Source organism: Dermacentor andersoni, chromosome 4 (genome assembly GCF_023375885.2).
Source record: "Dermacentor andersoni chromosome 4, qqDerAnde1_hic_scaffold, whole genome shotgun sequence".
Classification (NCBI taxonomy): Eukaryota; Metazoa; Arthropoda; class Arachnida; order Ixodida; family Ixodidae; genus Dermacentor; species Dermacentor andersoni.
Genome location: NC_092817.1, coordinates 125,807,993 through 125,827,339, shown reverse-complemented (window position 1 = coordinate 125,827,339; position 19,347 = coordinate 125,807,993). Strand labels below are relative to the sequence as shown.

Below are 19,347 nucleotides of genomic sequence, written 5' to 3'. Positions count from 1 at the left end.
TCGTAGCTGCAGCGATCGAAGGCTCACGCAGGCACAATTCACAGCGCGGGACGCCGTCACTGAAGCCCGCGAAAGCTAAGCCCCGAAAAAAAGAAGGGGGGGGGGGGGGGGTCATTCATCTCGATGACGTCCGAGCAGAAAGCACCGCGACCGCAGCATGCAAGGCCGTCGCGCAGGTTCTTCACAGCGAACGAGACGCGAGAGGCTTAACGGCTTCACGCCGCCGCCCCATCCCCACCGTCCCGAAACTCTCCTGCGCTGATCCCTGCCCCCTCCCGCGATCCCGCTTCTCTACCTTGCATACCGCTCGCCGCCCACCACGCAAAAAAACATACACCTTAACTCGCGCGTCTCGTCGTGTACTGAATAGCGTCAAATAAAGTGCGCCGTAAAAGCGACGCGCTTCATTCGTACAGGTCCCCTATCCCCCCCGTTTAGGTGCACATCCTTGTTTCCAGTCCCCGTTCCCCATCTCCACCCTTTTATACAAAGATTACGTGAGCTAGACCGACGCCCTCAGACACGCTGCACCGAAATCCGAACGAAGCGACAGCCCCAGTTCACTCTGCTTTTTTCTATGTCTTTCTTTGTTCTCGTCTCTTTCAGGTTGTTTTTCTTTCTTTCATATTGGGCGCGCAATCCCCACGTCGTGTCCACGTAACGTTGTTTCTGCCGGGCGAAGACTCGAGGTCAGCATTTTGCGGTCGTCGCTGACGTCGTTCGACGAGAGGAGGCTTCATCCCGGGCGGGGGGGGGGGGGGGGGGGGGGAGGTGGCGGCGGCGGCACGAGAGACCTGCTTCGCGGGAGGTGGAAGGGGGATAAAGCAGAGTGCTTTTGAGAAAAGGATTAAAGGGGGATTAGGGAACAGCTCCCCGACCTCCCTTCATATTTCCAGGACCGTCCCACGAGATTAGGAGGAGGTGGAAGGCAAACGCTTACCGGTCCTCGCCCTTACGATCTTCCCGACCGCTCCGGGCACAGACCGAACCCTCACCATCGGCTTTGAAGCTATCCTTCTCTCACCCAGCCGGCGGTAGAAACTTCCATTGCAAAGAGTACGTAAAAGAATATAAAGAAGCGACAGGGAGGGTTTGGTAACAGCCGTATATACTACGTACAAGGCCACCGTGAATACGGTTTTCCCTCGCCCGCGGTTCGATCGAAGAAAGGGACGAGCCCGCCGATCTTACGTAATAACACGGTCACGCTCGCGCCGCTACCGGAGAGAGCTGCCCATAAAATCCTCAAGTCACGTTGATTCCCTTAACTGTCGGTCGTATCTCTTCCAGGCCTTCTTTTTGTTTTCTCGTACTTTCTTTCCTTTTTTTTTTTTTTTGCAGACCGACAGGATAGCTGCTGGCGTTCGTGTGTAGGACCCCATCACCGACTGGGCCTGAGGCTACGTTTCGTTCGTCGAGATGCGAAAGAAGTCGTCGTAATTTATGAATGACGTACTCTCGGCGCGGAATAGAAGAACGCGTCGACACCGCCATTAGAAGCGCGCACAGAATCCACCACTCTGTGGCACCACATCAAACGAGGCGCACTCGACAGGACCAGTTTACGCGCCTGAGTGGCCATAACCGATAGCGTTAAAAAAAAAAAAAAAAAAGAGGGGGGGGAGGGGGCGGAAATGACGTCGTAAAATGATACTGCATCTGTGTAAAGGCGGGTGTGAAGATATAAGGAGCGAACATGCGAAATAAAATTGATTTATTGATTGATTGTAAGTGTGCGCGGAAGATGAGGCGTACTCTTCTCGACGGCGAAGAACAAAGAACGCGCGTGCCATTCATTCTGTGCCTATGCCGTATTCCGACTGAGGCGGCCAGCAAATGTAGATGGTGAAGGCGAATAACACGTTGTTTCTGTTCTTTCTCTATCACCGTTGATACTGTAAGCTCGAAACATAGACATTAGTGCAGATTCCGCAGCGCGTTACGCACAGAGACGAGAGAAATAAACAAATGGTTCTACCCGTCCACTTTTTATCCAGTTAAAAAGAATCCAAACGCCATTATTCTTTCTTCTTTTGCTGCGAGTCAAGTCTTTTTGTTATTATTATTTTCGGACGCTCTAATGTCGCGAAAGGAATTTTTATAGTCTCTACACTGATTTCTGAACATTATTTGCCACTTCAGGGGGATCGCAACTTCGATCAAGTAGAAAAGCTACTTTGTTAGCAGATGTATTATTATATTTAATTACACGCTCTAGAAAAGCAGGTCTTATTCTTATTGCGTCTTTGCGCGCTTTTGTTTTTCTGAAAAAAAAAAGATAATTAACTTAGGCAAACTCAGAAAATTACGCGTCATATATGGCAAGCACCCTCCTCTTATTATATTTATTTCCTTACTCCTTGGCTTTATTGCGATTCCTAAAAGGGTCGTGACATCTTTTTAATGCGCTGCAACCCGTCTTCCGCGTCTTCATGTTTTATGGCCTTACCGTGCCTCCATTCACTTTCTTCACTCCGTACATTCTGTATTCTGAATCTGGACTAACTTAACGTTTCTCTTCAGTGTCCCTTAAGCGCGGTTTATTTTTCAGGAGTAGCAAATTCAGCATGCGAAATATTTCTTCATAGTGTGTGATAAACGCCAGACGTATTTCAACCGCGCATAGACCAACGTATCATAGTTGACACGCACAACTTGACACCACAAACACCGATGTATGCGCGGAAAAGTTAATGCAGTGACCATATAGTTACGCGTTTTTAGACATACTGGAGAATGTTTTCGGTTGTGGGTGGTTAGGAAAACCAACTACTTATTAAATAATTAATATCATCATCATCATCAGCCTCTTTGTATGTCCACTGCAGGACGAGGGTCCAATTACCGCTGTCTTGCGCTAGGTGATACCAACTTGCACGTGCAAATTTCCTAATTTCTTCACCCCACCTAATTTTATGCCGTCCTCGACTGCGCTTTCCTTCCCTTGGCAGCCATTCTTTAACTCTAATGATCCACCATTCATTACCCTGCGCATTACATGGCCTGCCCATGTTCATTTTTTTTTCTTTTAGTGTCAGCTAGAATACCAGCTATCCCCGTTTACTCTCTGGACCACATCGCCCTCTTCCTGTGTCTTAATGTTACGTCATACATTTCACGCTCTATCGCTCTTTTGGCAGTCCTTAACTTCTCCTCGAGCTTGCTCCGTTAACTTCCAAGTTTCTGCCCCATATATGTTAGCGCCGGTTGAATGCAATGATTGTGCACTTTTCTTTTCAACGCCGGTGGTGAGCTCCGGGTCAGGATTTGGTAACGCCGGCCGTATGCACGCCAACCGAATTTTATTCTTCGTTAATTTCCCTTCTTGCGATCAGGGTCTCCTGTGAGTACTTGACCTAGACAAACGTACTTCTGCACAGACTATAGAGGCTCACTGGCGATCATGAATTCTTGCTCCCATGCCTGACTATTGAACATTACCTTTGTCTTAGACATATTAATCTTCAACTCGACTCTTACACTTTCTCGGTTAAGGTCCTCAATCATTTGTTGCAATTCATCCCCAGTGTTGCTCAACAGGACAATGTCATCTGCAAACCGAAAGTTGTTGAGATATTCGCCGCTGATCCTCACTCCTAAGCCTTCCCAGTCTAATAGCTCGAATACTTCATCTAAGCGTGCAGTGAATAGCATTGGAGAGATTATATCTCCTTGCCTGACCCCTTTCTCGGTAGGAAATTTTCTACTTTTCTTGTGAAGAAGCAAGGTAACTGTTGAATCTTTGTAGATGCTTCCAAAGATATTCACGTATCCCTCCAGTACCCTTTGATTACGCAATACCTCTGCGAATAATTACTACACTAAGTGGTTAATTACTCTAAAAACATTTCGGGGTTGTTTTTTGTACTATTTTATACTCTCGATGGCGAAAGATAAACGTGGACAAGTTCTATTTTTCCTTTGCGATGGCGTTCGGGCTTTCGGGGGTTATTATAGCAGGCGCTCTTGTACAGAAGGCCAGCAAGTTGAAGGTAGAGGATCAGTGACCCAAAACTAGGCCCAGCCAGGAACCGGGTTGTGGTTTTTAACCGGGAGAGTCAACAGTGGAGTCAACAGTGAGCCACGAGCCAGGTGCCCTTCCGGCACGGCTCGGGCCTTCGCGCGTACCTTCTACCGCTGCATGCATCATCGGCGTTTGCACGAGCGTGTGTATAGGGCTTTATATTTTCTGCCCCTCCAGCGTTTATTGCGCTACGCGCAGTACGGTTGCTTAGCTGCCTTTCCTCTCGCCCGTCTACTGCTTCCACTCGCCAGTATCATGTATACACGGACAACTGTCGGCCGCCCATAAGCTTTCTTCGGAGGATGAGCTCGGAGCTGTCGTTTCTTCTCGCTCTCTCGGAGATTTCGCCGGCACTTTGCCGGAGGAGCTGCTGGAAATCTAAACGAGAAAAGGTGATCCCCTCCGCGCGCCTCCCTTCCTGTTTTGCTTCCGTCTTGGCCGCCGCTCTCGCTCGGCGTCCGCGACGCTTCCTGTTCTGCGCCGGAAGTGAGACCCACGGCTGAGCTGGGCTCGCGGCTTTGAGTCAACGGAGAGGCGGCCGTCGAGAAAGCCGACGAAAAGCGATGTGTGCACCAGGAAGTGCGCATGGACTTCGTCAATGTCGAAGACGCGACTTCAAAACGAAGAGAAAGAGACAAAAATGCTTTCAATTTCTTTGCTTGTTTTTTTAAGTTGCGTTTCAATCCCGGGATATTTTCAAGGAGCTTAGACTTGCGCAGGCGAAAGCTCAGAAAGTATACAACGACGTTTAGCCATTTTCGGGAGCACGCGAATTAGGTTTTAGCGCCGTTTAGGTTTCGACGAGGGAAATCGGTCATGGCGTGCGCGATGCGTGCAAAGAAACAACCAAGCACAACACAGTTAACAGCTATACAGCAGATTTTCTGTTGTTTCTTGAAAATAAAGAAAAACCTTTGGTCGCATGCGCTGGAAATCGCATCCGTCCGCGATGCCCGTCCGCTAGCGCTGCTGTTTGAGCTCGTTATTCCAAGACTTCAGTAAGAGAAGAAAAAGTGCGATCTGGTCCTGCCAAATGTAACCACATGACGAAGATAAAAAGTCAGGCAGAACTCGTCCTTTGGCAATGTTTATCGTCGTAAATGCTAATAGCATTCAAGTGGGAGTACACATGTAACTTGGTGGTGGCCGATTTACTAATGAGAGGATTGTTAGAGACTCGCTTAGAGAACCCCCAAAATAGGGGAAATAAGCAGGTGAAGGAGAGAGAGCCGTACGTTGCAAGTAGGCGACTCAGCGGCACTTCTGAATGCCGGGGCGTCCAACCGGGCGTCCTGTCTGACGCTGTCGCGAAAAGGGTGTCCTATAGCACCCGAGACCCAACGCGCGCCTTCTCGAAACTGATGTCCTGCCCCCGCAAATGAGCGTTTCACGCAAGACAACGAGGAAGCGCTTGAGCATTGAAAAAGACACGCTGACGAGGCTCGGGCCTCCCGACACGCAGACTCATTTACCAGAAGCCACCCGCGTGCGCCTCCTCCTCGAACCTGCGAAGGAAATGGGAATGATGGAGACCCCGCTCGTTGACGTCCTTCTTCCGAACCCTCGACGCACAACAATACACACACGCCGCCCCAAATTCACCCCGCACCCTCCGATCCCTGGCTCGCCGCCCACCACACTAACACCCCATCGGTACACGTGCCCCCCCCCCAACAGCCCCCCCCCTTTCTCTCATCCCCCTGTTTTCCTTTTTCTCCCGTGTACGGAACATCCCCATCCATAGATCTTTATCGCATTCATACCGCGCGCGGTCTCCCCATGCATAAATGGATGAACGCCGCCCGTCCTGTGCCTCCCCTCGGCGTTCAGCTCGACCCCCCCCCCCCCCCACTTCGCTCGTTTCCACTCCCATAGAGTCCGACAACGCATGGTATCGCCATAGCGCTGTCATTCCCGAGCCGCGCTTTTTAATCTCTCTTTTCCTGCGTGTCTCGTTCTCCGCTGCTTTTCGGCGGATCACCGCCCTCCTTCTCCTCCTTCGCCCCCTCCATTTCCGCGAAGAACCCGAGGGGTGCAGAGTTAATTAAATTGTAGTCTATCGCTACAATGACCGTCGTGCTTCCCTCTCTCCGATAGACAACCGCCATTGGCACGCTGACGGCTATGTTTTTCTTCTTCTTCGTTTGTCGGGAAGCTGAAAGGAAAATGGGTCGCCCGCTGTGTAGCTCCGTTCCGACGAGCTTGGTGCGCCCTCGTTTGCTCGTGTGCCAGCCGTGTACTCAAACAATGCGGATATACGAAACTATACGCGTCGAATAACCGCCGTTACGAGCTGACATTTGAAGTGCCCGCAACGACGGTAACTTGATTCAACTTTTGGAGGCAGATTTGCTGCACGGAGAAGTATTTCGTATTTCACTCCGGCCCCACGCTTTTGAGTACCCGAAAGAAGCTTTTCGGTGTTTACGAAGAAATGAAGTTGCCTGTCGGTTGCGCACGTTTCTTTAGTATACAGAATTGTATCCATAGCACTTTCGTCATGATGACACCAGTCAAAGCACTACTGCTTACTCTATACCATGTTTGCGTGATACTATTATTCGGGCGTGCTGCTGTGCTTAAATGCAGGCTTAACCGATCGCGTACTTCGTATAAGTGCGCCGACAAATGTATTAAGTGCATCGAGGCCGTGTTTCCGTAGTTTACAGCTTGCATATATAATCAGCTCTGCTGTCCCATGCATGCAAGCGTGCGACGTGTAAAATGCTACAAGCGGACCCCCCTTGGTGCTTGCAATAAGGTCAAACCCCTATGAGAATAACCTAAGGCTTAATGTATTGTGTGCGGGATATTGAATGATAACTTTACCGCCTGGTGGCTCACAGGCAAGAAAAAAAAAAGATGCTTGCATAGTTAAAAAAAAAGGTGAACATATTTTTCATGCACCTGGTTTTTGCAAGACCTTACAGAATATTCGAGGCTAGAGAAAAGTTGCTTATGCTTTTTGTTTAGCGAATGTTTCCAACAAAGTAAGCAACTAAAGATGCTCGCGCTTCAACTTCCACGTTCTTTTATTTTATTTTTTCCGTGATCTAGTACTTGTGCGCAAACAGCAGATCATTTGTCTACCGGTAAAGGGAAAATACCATGCCATTTACGAATGAGTGCCGAAGAAAGGATTCGAGCCAGTTGACTAGAACTTTAAAAAAATTTTAGACGTATCATAAACAAGCATTGCAAGGCCCTAATTCCGCAGTTCAATTCCTCGTTTAAAGAACTCGTCACGACTAAGAAACAAGACAGAGTCCGGCCCGCTAACCGTGCAAGCCGGGATTTTGAGCAAGCCTGACCCACGTGACGAGCCCACGTGACGAGCCCACGTGACGAGGTACGCATTCTGATGCCACACATTACTTCGCGCACAAACGTAGAGCTCAGTTACCTGCACCTGGTCACCAGTCGCACTGTTACCTGCACAGCTATATGCTGTCTTGCACAACCGCAGCTGTTGCTCAGATTTACACGGGGAGATGCGTGTCTGTGTTCTTCTTTCTATATTTTTCTTTTTGTGTAAGCGAGAAGGAAGAGACGGCTTGTCTCTTTTACAAAAAAAAATATAATATTGCTCATATTTATTTCGTTGTGAAATATCGCACAGACGATTAGGATTTCAACGACAAACAACGCCGTTCCTGTGCCGCGTATGGTTTTTAAACTACTTTTATTATAGCTAAGTGGGGGGGGGGGGGGGGGGCAGGAAGCTACGGTAGGTTTGTTTGTTTGTTTTTAGAACTGGTAATAAGAAATTCTGTTGTGGAGTTTCCGGGAAATTCCTACGCCCATGGCGTTGCCGCGGGCGTAGTTGTAAGGCGTCCCTAGCAGCCATTGCTATAAAGCGGGCACAGCGAACAAAGTAACCCACGAGCCTCTCATTTCATACGAAACCCCTCAGAAGCGCAATGTTATCTTTTGTTCGTATTTGTTTTTCATTAAATGAAGTGCTTTCTTGAGGATAGGGAGAAAGGGACATCTGCTGCTTGGATCACCGTCCGCCCACTGAGATGGACACTCTGAGCAGAAGATACGATGCCTTAAGGCGTTCCAAAGAGCGAAGTGAAAGTGAACATCACCAGCGGACACGAGTGCACAGCAGTCAGAAAGACATTGGCTTGTAAGTCGCTGGAGTTAACGTTTAGCAAAGGCGTGACGTGGGTCCGTGAAAACGCGATACTTTCTATTGCTAAAAAAAAATTAAAAGAGAGCGGCGTCAACGAAATGACGGAGCTAGGCTGGGAGGGAAAGTAACACGCAAAGCACTACGACGTCACTCTCGTCAGGCTTCATTTCGATCCGTACGAAACAACTCAGCCAGGCCCAAAGCAGCGGGGCCCACTCAGAATGCACATGACGTCACGGTGTCACGCATAGGTGCATCCCCGGGAAAGTGGATTCCGCTCCACGGGCGCTGATGGATCGGACCCTACTGCACCCTCCGCCCCCCCCCCTACCTTTTTTTCCCCAGTGCATCGCCACGGACTATATAAGGTTTCAAGCTTTCGTATCGTTTCCACTTACCCTGCCTTCCTCCCTTCTCTCCCTCTTTTTCGCCGTTCTTTCACGAGCCGTAAACTGCCTCCACCTCGTTCTTCCTTGTCTCTTCCTGTTATTCAAAGCTGCAGCCCCGTCTAGTACATGGGAGGCTCTCTTCGTCTTTCGGGAAACCCAGCTCCCGCTCCCTTTCTCCCCTAAGGGAACAAGTCTCTCGGGAGACCCGCAAATCCCTGGCGGCGTTCCTTTGCTCCGCTCGGACGTCGGGCGTCTTTGTTTAACACGTTCACGGCTTCGTCGGGGGTCAAAGCTACAGGCCGTTCCCCTTTTCTTTCGGCTGCCGCACGCCGCTTCCTTTTTCCGGCGGAGTGGCCCCGCGTACCCTCCAGTTTCCCCAGGGTGTTCCCATTGTATTGGAGAGAGAGAAAATGGACGGAGATGCGCTCCCGTAACGGGATGAAAGCGGCGAGAAGCGCGGGGCGGCACGGCTCGAAGCAGCACTAACCGAGATGAGCTCTTCGCGGGCTCCCTTAATGCCTCGTTGAAGAATTACTCCGGAGACCTTCGAAAGCGCCTCTCCGTTATTCGCCGCGTTCTCTTTTCCGCGAAGAATGCAGTCCGGCAGCTGTTGGCTCGCGCGCTGGCTGTCTGGGTTTCCTTAATTTCCCTAGACTTTTTTCCCGAGCGTCGAAAAAGGAGTGCGATTTCGGGGCTCACCACACTGGGATGTTTATGGGCCATCTAACGAAAACTGAATGTTGCGCTACAGCACCGCCCTGTAGTTTCCGTACTTTGAATGGCTGGAAAATTATGCAGATTCCCTGTCATTCCCTATACGTGGGAGACGCCCGCTACGCGCTAGGCGCGTCCTGCAGGACCGTAATCAAGCGTTCCAGTCCAGTCCCGTGGCTCATTCCTACCCTCGGATATTGGCCGAGAATCGGGTAGCACGTCATAAAGAAGAAAAAGAAAAGAGAGAATAAGTTTCTTAATATTAAAACAAGGAGACCGAAGAGAATAAATAATTTTAAGAAAGATAGAGGATAACTCATGTGCCAGTTCTCAATTTTCTTTTGTTTTCAGTTGTTTGCTGGAAGTATTGTCATTCTATCTCTCTCTTTCTATCGCTTTCTCTCCGCATTATGACTTTTCTTTCTTTCTTTTTTTCTTCTTTCTTTTCTTCCCATCCCTAAAGCGAAGTCCTCCTCCTGGCGGCAGTTGACAGCCAGCCCGTCCTTAGTCCCTTTCTTTCTTTATTGGCGTTTTTTCTTGGTTTCGCACCGAACGTTATTCTTGACAATAATTAGCACTCGAATCGCCTTACCTAAAGCCTGAAGCGACAACCGCGTGCGCAGCTGTACAGCCGTGTTCCCGACGTGGAGTCAGTCAGCGCCTCTATAGTTCGTGCTTGTGCCATGTTCACGGTAAAAAACAACGCCGAACGGAGTTTCCAAGTTTTAGCCGTCATTTATTCGAAGCTAGTGCGCGCGTGTATATACCGTCACCGTCGTTGTCCCTTGCATGCATATAAGTGTGCACGCATGTCAGCACGCGCGTGCAATGTTAACGCTTTCGCTGCTTTCCGACGTGCATTTAAGAGTGTAGCGCACACAACGTTCGCTCGTAGGCAAAGCAATCGAGATGACAGCGAACAGCGTCGCTCACGCTTTGGAAAATTCGCAATGAGGTAACTGCTACTAAACTATTTATCAAGCACGCACGACTCGGACGGACGTTTCGGTGCTTTTCGAACATGCATTTTGAATAATTGCGGCAACATCAGACCCGTAATGTTCAAATGCCAGGAGTTGCAGACTCTCTACAGCTATGCACCATTGTCAGAAATGCACCGACTCAGCAGCGTCGTGTTTTAAAAAGAAAAACAAGCATGCAGTTTAGTTTTTTTTTTTGTTGTTGTTGTTGTTGTTGTTCTTTAGCTGCATAATTTATCATCTGTAGAAACCGTCCCTGTTTGAACAGCTTTCGTGCGTCTCTTTGCATTTGCGACCTGTCGCAACCGATACGCACGCTTGGCGTCCGACTTTAAAAATCTAGACGGCCCTGGCGGCGTCATTCTTAATGCAGGGAGGCAATATTACCGCGTCGGCCGGCATCCTCGCTGTTGACCGCCTCCTTCCTGCTAGCATATTAAATGCAAGGAAGAAAAATGCGCCGACATAAGGCGTGCATCTTTAAGTAAACGTATGACCACCTCGACGGCATTGTTTTTTTTCTTTTGTTGTTGTTGATGATTTTTCGCAAGTGAAAAGCTTTAGTCCAGAATCTTGAAGCCGCAGCACCGGCCGTGACAGTTCGCATTTTAATATGCGCAGAAACATTGCAAACTTCTGGCAAGGTTTCTGGCAAGGCGCGAAAATTGTGGACATCGCGTATATGGAACGAATGCTTCTTTCTCCCTTCGCTCTTTAATTTCAACCTGAGGCTACGTTGTTCGTGAGATTATTATACAGATCGGACGGCAAAGGGAGCTTAATTCGCTTTAAGATACCCGCATTGTTTTCAGAAAGATATATCTTCTTTTGCGTAATTCAAGGAGCATACGCTGCGAGAAAAGTTGGGCACGTGCGAAATCAGAACCACTGTACTCGGGCAGATTGAACTTACTGTATTGCATAATCATCTCTTTCTTTTTTCCTTCTACTTCAGTCATAGTTCAATAAATTCGGGAACATTGAATTCGGGCATTGTTTCTTAACGAATATGTTATGGGAACTGCCTGAACGAATAAACACATTGTCGAACGACATAGTCGATTACTACTACACTCCATCAATAGATTGTCTGGTCTTACCTGACACGTGCACGGGGTAACGTATTGACTTTTCCTTCTTTTCTCGTCTTTTTTTTTTAGTTTCAGTGTAGCTATCAGTGCAACTTACATCTGCCAGAAGCAAAAGGGACGCTTTGATGTTTCTCACTTTATTTTTATTTTTTCACTCATTAAATGGAATGTTCACATCATTTTATTTTAAGTAATTTCTCAGTGATTCCGCACTTCTCAACGCTTTAGGACTTCCTGGAGAAAAATAGTATAATCGACGCAGATTTTCTTTCTTTCACTTTATTTTTTCATGTTAATTCGTTGATTCCAGTTTATCAGTTGATTCTCGCGGTAAGCCGAGGGAGCGCAGGCTAAAGGCGTGAGCCTGCACCCTCCCTCAAGAGAAAGAAAAAAAACCTTGATTGCTAACTGCGTGTTATAAAAAAAAAGCGATAAACCAGCGCATGAGCTCCCACAATAGGTGACTAAGCGGGACAATCGGTAAGCAGCAAAAGTTCGAGGTTGGGTCGTTCGAATAAGACGAGGTACACCAGCTGTGGCTATACTGCGTGACTTTGGCGCTTTGCCGCTGAGCACAAGGTCCAGGGTTCGATTCTCTGTCGCGGCGGCCGCATTTCGGCGAGAGCGAAATTCAAACAGAGCTCGTGCCCTTAGGTTTAGAGAGAGAGAAGACGGTTTAATGCAAGCAAAGCAGGAGAGGCTGACCGGAGGAGCTTCTCTCTGGTGTTCCGCTCCACGCCGGACTAAAGGGAGAGGGAAAACAATAGGAAAGCAGCGGAGAAGGACGAGGATCGCTGACAGAATAATACAATGACGTCAGCAACTGCCATCCGATGGCGTACTTTACCAGTGCCCGTGACATGTGCACAAGAAGACACACACGCTGTATATACACAATCCACCTATGCGCATAACACGAAATGCTTACACTTAAATATACAGAAACGTGCTTCAAATAAACGAACGCATAGAAATGGACGCAAACATCACATCAGCAAATCACAGCCGCTTTCTCATGCCAGCCTTACTTTTAAAAAAAGTCTCCATTTTTGATGCTTGGTAAAGAACCTTAAATGATCGAAATTAGCCCAGAGCCTTCCAGAACTGCGTCCCTTGTAGCTCAACAGGGTGTGAATTTATCGAGTTCGCGTGAAGCTCTCGAGAGGTTTTTTTTTATATATATATAAGTGCGAAAGCTCTACTCGAGGTACAACTCCCAAGGTCAATCTCGGTGCGCGTTTGACCCTCAGCCGCCGGCGCGCAAGTGTGAAGGTGTTACGACCTGCAATAAAGTTTCTTCACTCACTCACGTCACGTGATCCGCTGCGGTGAGGCGTCGCAGCTACGCTCTTTAGAGCCTCGCCGCTGGGTACCACGTGACGAGGAGAGGGCCTAACAGCTGCTTCGCCGGCGCTTGGTCGCTCAGTATCGCCATGGATGAAGCAAGCGCCAGTGCGAGAGCGTCAACTCTCCGCCGCAGGCTCCAGGCTGAGTCTGAGCACCCTGCCGATATAGCTCGCCGGGAAGCGCTGTAAAGTGACGTCAGTCGCAATCAGACTGCCTTTCAAGCGCTGACGGCGCGTGCGTTTATCGTTTGATATCTTTCCCTTGTTCCTTTCCCCTCCCCCCCTCTCCGTTTCGAATATACACGCTCCGAGACGGAAGCAATAACCTTTCATGTTCCAACGTTCGAACTGCGTGCTTTCGTGTTCAGTAAGACACGGCGCGTGTGTCGTAACTATGTAACAGGAAGAAGCACTGAAGAACGTTGTCCAACCATGCTTAACTGTGCTTTCGCTCGTATAACTAGGTTCAAGCCACGTTAATTAATAATTATGGGGTTTTACGTGCCAAAACCACTTTCTGATTATGAGGCACGCCGTAGTGGGAGACTCCGGAAATTTCGACCACCTGGGGATCTTTAACGTGCACCTAAATCTAAGTACACGGGTGTTTTCGCATTTCGCCCCCATCGAAATGCGGCCGCCGTGGCCGGGATTCGATCCCGCGACCTCGTGCTCAGCAGCCTAACACCATAGCCACTGAGCAACCACGGCGGGTTCAAGCCACGTTGAACCACAGCCACTTTTTTCTTTGTACTTGCTTTTTTTTTTCATCGTTTTATCAAAGGCTCTCATGACCACATTGTTGCTCTGGCACATTAAACCCCTTCAATCAATCAATCAACCAATCAATAAGACGACGTCACTCAGGCAGCCAGCGTTACGAAACAGCGCCGGCCACAGCCAACCGCCGAGAAAACAATCTCCGTTCCGAAAGCTTTCGCCGCTGGCTCCGCGGCTATACGAGAGAAGGCAGGACACAAAGCCAATCGACAACGCGCCACTGTGACCGGCGCACACACGCAGTGGCAGCAACGAAGACAAACGCCGGTTGCGCGCTCAATAACCGAGGCCCTTCGCGAGGAATGGAGCGAGGCACGCGAGACGTGTGCCGTGTTTCGGTAAGAGCTCGCCCCCGTTGCCGGGCAAACACGGTGCAGCTGGAATCCGTAGCGGGTGGCTCAGCGCTCCGATCCCGGGGATATTTCGGCTCGAGCTTCGGCCACTGCGGCTTCCAGAGAAAACGTGCTCCCCGCCGGACGCTTGTCAACGAGAGTTCCACTCGGGACACCGCTGTCTCAAGTATTTATGTCATGTGGTGACTCTTATATATATAACGACGCGACTTCGGCCTCTCGACGAAGGACATTGCGCTGGTACTGAATTCGTATAGTCATCTCGACACAGCTCACTTTTACCGAGCTAAGCAATTATTAGTTAGGTATCTAGGTATCCCTGCAGCGTCCAAGGTTATTTGTGATGGCATGGCTCTTTGCAAGACCATGGTCGAAGGCTCCGAAACGAAGAAAATTGAAAAAAAAGAAATAATGTTCGCTAGTTTGCGTGTGTTTGAACCAAGAACTCCATAGCTGTAGAGCGAATGATTCGCACTACTCCGTGATCGTTTTTTTTATCATTATTTTACGGGAGTGAAACCAATCTAGAAAGGAACAAAATAACTAAAAGAAGTGAGAGTAACTTCAAACAGATCAACCCAGAAATCAGGCAAGGAAATACACGCATTTGATTGGAACATTCACTCCGGCAGCTATTCTTGAGCTGCACACAACCACTAGTTACGTTGTATAGTTTTACTTTCCTATACACTGTAAACATATTTAGACCCTTAAGAATGTTTTTTTTTTGTCGCACTGGTAACATCCTTACCGTTATGGTCTTACAAAAATTTAGAAAGAACGACAACGGAGCTCCAACTTGACGTGCGACGGCAAAAGACGTGGTTGAAACAATGTAATCCTTCTGACATGACCGGAGTAGTTGGAGAAGTATGGGAGAGGCCTTTGCCCTGCAGTGGGCGTAACCAGGCTGATGATGATGATGATGATGACGACGACGACGACGACGATGATGATGATGATGATGATGATGATGATGATGATGATGACGACGACGACGACGACGACGACGACGACGATGGTGGTGGTGGTGGTGGTGGTGATGATGATGATGATGATGATGATGATGATGATGATGATGGATCCTTCTGACAGCCTTGGGCGCACAGAAATATCCGATAGGAGAGTTTCATATGTCCCCCTCCGAAATTCTCTTGTCGGATATTTCTGTGCGCCCAAGGCTTTCAGAATGATTGCATAGTTTTCAACCACGTATTCTGTCATCGCACGTCTTGTTAGAGCTTCGTTGTAGGCCTCTAAAGATGTTTGTAAGGCCCTAAAGATAAGCGTGTTGCAGTGCGACAACAAAACGCCCTTAAGGGTGTAAACATCTTCGCACTCTATACATAAAATAGCTTCAACAGGTCATGTTTAAAGTATAATAAAAATATTACACCAGTTTTGTTATTTAAATTTAACGTGAAATGTCTTGCGACATTATCTTACGTGATCCATCAACCGCAGAGTGCAGGAGAGTATTAGGCCACTCCATGGGGGCTTCCAGGATTCATGAGGCCACAATGTAGGTTTCCTCAGTGATCGCCCCCGAGTTTCCACTTACCTGATACATACACAGCCCATGTGCCTCCGTCAAAGCCGATGTATACGGTCCGAAGAGAAATGTGCGACCGTCGAAGTCACTTCTGTATGTCCTGAGGTGTGCATATATGCATGATTCGCCCCCGATTCAAGCATGTGACGTTCCAGAGAACTACGAACTTCAACACGTCACCGAAAACCCGAACCGCCACTCAAAACGAATTAGCCCACTTGTAGGGGCCCAATGCGACAACACTTGCTGAGAAGCGCATAGTGGCGTTTAAGACGATTCTTGAGCACTGCTTATATAAACAGTCGCTTTGTTTGTTTGTTTGTTTGTTTGTTTGTTTTTGTAGTTTCTTTTTTCTTGAATAAGGGAGCGGGGGGGAGGGGGGGAAGAGGACTTGCATTTCAGGGGAGAAGCTTAGCGCAGTCATTTGCTCGATGCAGCTGACTCATTTTTTTTTTCTTGCGAGCTATACTGCAGATACTTCTCATACTGCAGATATGAACGAAAAAGTGACCCAGTGACCTTGTTTTTGTTTGTTTGTTTGTTTGTTTGTTTGTTTGTTTGTTTGTTTGTTTGTTTGTTTGTTTGTTTGTTTGTTTGTTTGTTGCGAGCTGGGTATTAGAAGGTCCCGCGATACACGGGACACGTAGGGCTGACGTCGGGTGTCCTGAGCGCGCGTTCGTTTCTGCTGCGCAGGCGCCTGAAAAAACAGGAGGACGAGAAGGGCTTCATGAAGCATGACGAGCTGCAGGAGGAGTACTACGAGAGCACGGGGGTCGTGCCCGGCGGAGAGCCGGGCGCCGAAGGCGGCAAAAGCTGGCGCCGGCTGCTGGAGCCCAACTGCCCGTGCTGCGACATCTCGAAGCGACTCACTGTGGCACTGCTCAGCTCCATAGGGTTCCTCATCTCTTTCGGTATCCGCTGCAACATGGGCGTCGCCATCGTCAAGATGACTGCGAACAACTCGGACACAATGGTAAGCAGAAAAGCGTTGCAGTAAATTATTCCGCAGTAGCTTGGAGGTAGCATGCAGCGCCAAAAACAGGACCCACCCACGGAAAGAGTACAGCGTCTGACAATCGCTCCTTTTTAAAGCGAAGCTTTCTTTGCCACTTCCTTCGACTTTCCGCTGCTACTGCTGCTGCTGTGGTCTTGCACGCCGCTAGCGCTGGCCACGTCGGGACGTGGTTGAGACGTGGCCATGTCACAAAAAAAAAAGAAACACAAAAGGCATGCGCTGTCGGTGTTTTGTTTCATGCCATTTGTTTATGAGCTGTTAGACTCAAAATTCCGAGGAATTACTTCGTAAAGAATGTTAGACAAGATATGAGCCACGTGGAGGGTCTGCGCGGTTGCGGTTCAGAATGGTTATTTGCCAAGCGACGCCCGCGGCGTCGACACCGGGTTTTCTGCGACACTGGGCCCTTAACGCTATGGCGTTAGTACATGACAGGGGTGTGGCACAAAGGAAAGACGACCCGAGGAGCTCGCGTCACCACTTACGCCGCGTCGCATTGGACGCCGTAAAGAGGCGCCACCCCAACAAATGAATTGCAGGAGCTGCCGCGCTCGTCTGCGTGCCCACCCGCAACAGCGACGATAGTAGAGGGGGGAGGTGGGAAGAACGTTAGCGAGGGAATAGAGAGAAAGAGAGAGAGGAGGCAGTCATGTGAGCTACAACGCTACAACCCAGAATGGCGCCGAAGCGTGCACTTAGTGCCGAGGAGACGAAGGCTCGCATAAAGCGTCGAGCGGAGCAGGCAAGGTAACATTTCACCTCATGTCACGACTCTCGTATGCCGTCAATGGTATCACCGCCAAATAACGTCGATGAACGCAAACAGCAGACAAGGCTTTGCTTACATTGATTCACACAGTGCGTGGGATCTGCATGTTTTTGTCAATGTACTCTCGTATTAGTACAAACTGCGCCACAAGGCGGGACACAAGAGAAGACAGGAAAATCGCTCGTCTGTTCATTATTTTTGTGCCGTCTTGTAAAGCAGTTTGTACAACTGCATCTGTACAAATTCACCCAGCTATTAAGTCTATTACTCTATCCCCGTCTTAGTCCTGTCTCTGGGGTTGTTACCTTCAAGTTCCCAAAGGTCCCAACCAGCCCAAATTTCGACACGCTTCTGAACAGTAGCACATTTTGTTGACTCAGCAAGCGTTAACTATACGGTTACGTTGGGAATGCGCGGAGGTATAACTCAAAACTGTAAGAGATAAAAAAAAATACGCACGGCGAAACGGACGAGAGCCATAGCCCACCTCAAACAACACCCTGCCAACACCTTCCCGCTTCTTTCTTCATTGCATGTAACTGCAAACAGCTCGCTCTTTCACTGTCGTATTTCTTTTTTCTTTTCCTTTTTAGGTCTTTCCGTGACACTCTTTACAGAGTCGTGTGTCATCATTTCCACACTATCTTACTTCACTAGAACTCAGAACCACCGCTCTCTATACAGGCCTTGTGCACGGAGTAACATACTGGCTCTGTCGCAACCGTGCGCAAGCTCCTTAGAGAGAGAGAGAGAGATAGAGAGATTAGGGGGAGGGGGAGCTTAGTTCATACATTGCAGTCGCGCCGCCGTTGCGACACAGCGACGACGTATCACGACAGGGATGGATCTCTTTTGCGGTAAAAGGCACCACAACGACTAAAGTAAGCATGTGCGAGCAACGCATAGGCATTTTGCATAATCTTGGCGAGCCATTATTTGCCATGCATTAAGTCGGTTGGATAGTTGACTGATTGTTCGTCGGTGTAATGGACCAGGACACTGTATACCCGCCATGGTGACGTAGTGGCTATGGCGTTGCGCTGCCAAGCCCGAGGGCGCGGAATCAATCAAAACCCGGCCTCTGCGGCCGCATCTCGATGGGGGCTAAAAGTGCAAAAGCGCCGGTGTGGTGTGCGTTGTGTGCCCGTTAAAGAATTTCAGCTGGTCAAAATTAATCAGGAGACCCTCACTATGGTGTGTCTCATAGTTATATCGAGTTTCGGCGCGTAAAACCCGAGAAATTAATTTTATAGTTTTGTGGGCGTCGCCACTGCTGGGAGTCGGCTCTCAAAAGTTCGGAGCTGGAATACCAGCTCTGGGCCGTCCGGTAAGTCGAAGATGTGCCGCCCGAGTCCAAGGACTTCGAGCCGCCACCTGAGGCCACCACAGTCAAAACTGCCGGACCATTCTATTTAATAGGGTTTATTCTCTTCTTATGTTTTTACAGAACACTGCGGGAACCAGCCAATAAATCGGATCGTAAGATTTGACAAGTACAGTAACGAAACTTTGAGGCCGATAACGTGAAACCAAACGAATATCCGAGAATTTAGCCAATACATATGCGGATTGAAAATAATATATAAGTAATGATTTCTGTAAAAGAAAACTATAATTAAAAACGTAGAAAACTTAGCATGCGATCCTTCTAGTCTCGATAAAAAATATCCAAGATTGCTTCAGAAAGTCGAAAACGACATTTCGTGACACGATCTTCAACCACATTGGTTAGAAATCGTTGTGTTCCACTGCTGTTCTATCGTAGCATGCGACCAAAAAAAAAAAAGAAAGAAAGAAAAGAACTAGAGATGTGAGAGTATGCAAAACTTCTAATACGAATCAAATAGTCTTTGCTATTCAATACGTATTCAATTCGCGAACTTACTATTTAAGATTGGCGAATAGTCGTTTCTGTTTGAATATAAGCGATAGCAAATTAAGAACGCAACACTGACTGGATTCTTGAGAGAGAGAAAAAAATTCCAATATCTGATTCAATATCCCAACGTCGTACTTTTTCTGATACTCGTGTTCCATTCACAATTTTTATTCCAACACCTCCCGAAAACGTTCTTCTAGGACCCATCTCACGGTGAATGCCGACGCTAATGCGATTAGCACTGAAGCAATGTAACTTACACACCGCATTGCCAACGCCGAAACGTGCATGCAGCCGGGTTCCTCTCTTTCGCTCCC

General features: G+C 48.5%; 1 protein-coding gene across 2 annotated transcripts in view; it reads left to right on the top strand.

Annotated features, from left to right (window-relative positions):
• LOC126537606 (vesicular glutamate transporter 1-like) overlaps positions 1–19,347 on the top strand; it is a 226,148-nt gene that overhangs the window by 149,423 nt on the left and 57,378 nt on the right. For both annotated transcript variants that reach the window (XM_050184756.3, XM_050184755.3), the window contains exon 3: positions 16,061–16,340. In XM_050184756.3, coding sequence (XP_050040713.1) covers positions 16,061–16,340 — 280 coding nt within the window. The remainder of the gene's footprint in view (positions 1–16,060; positions 16,341–19,347) is intronic.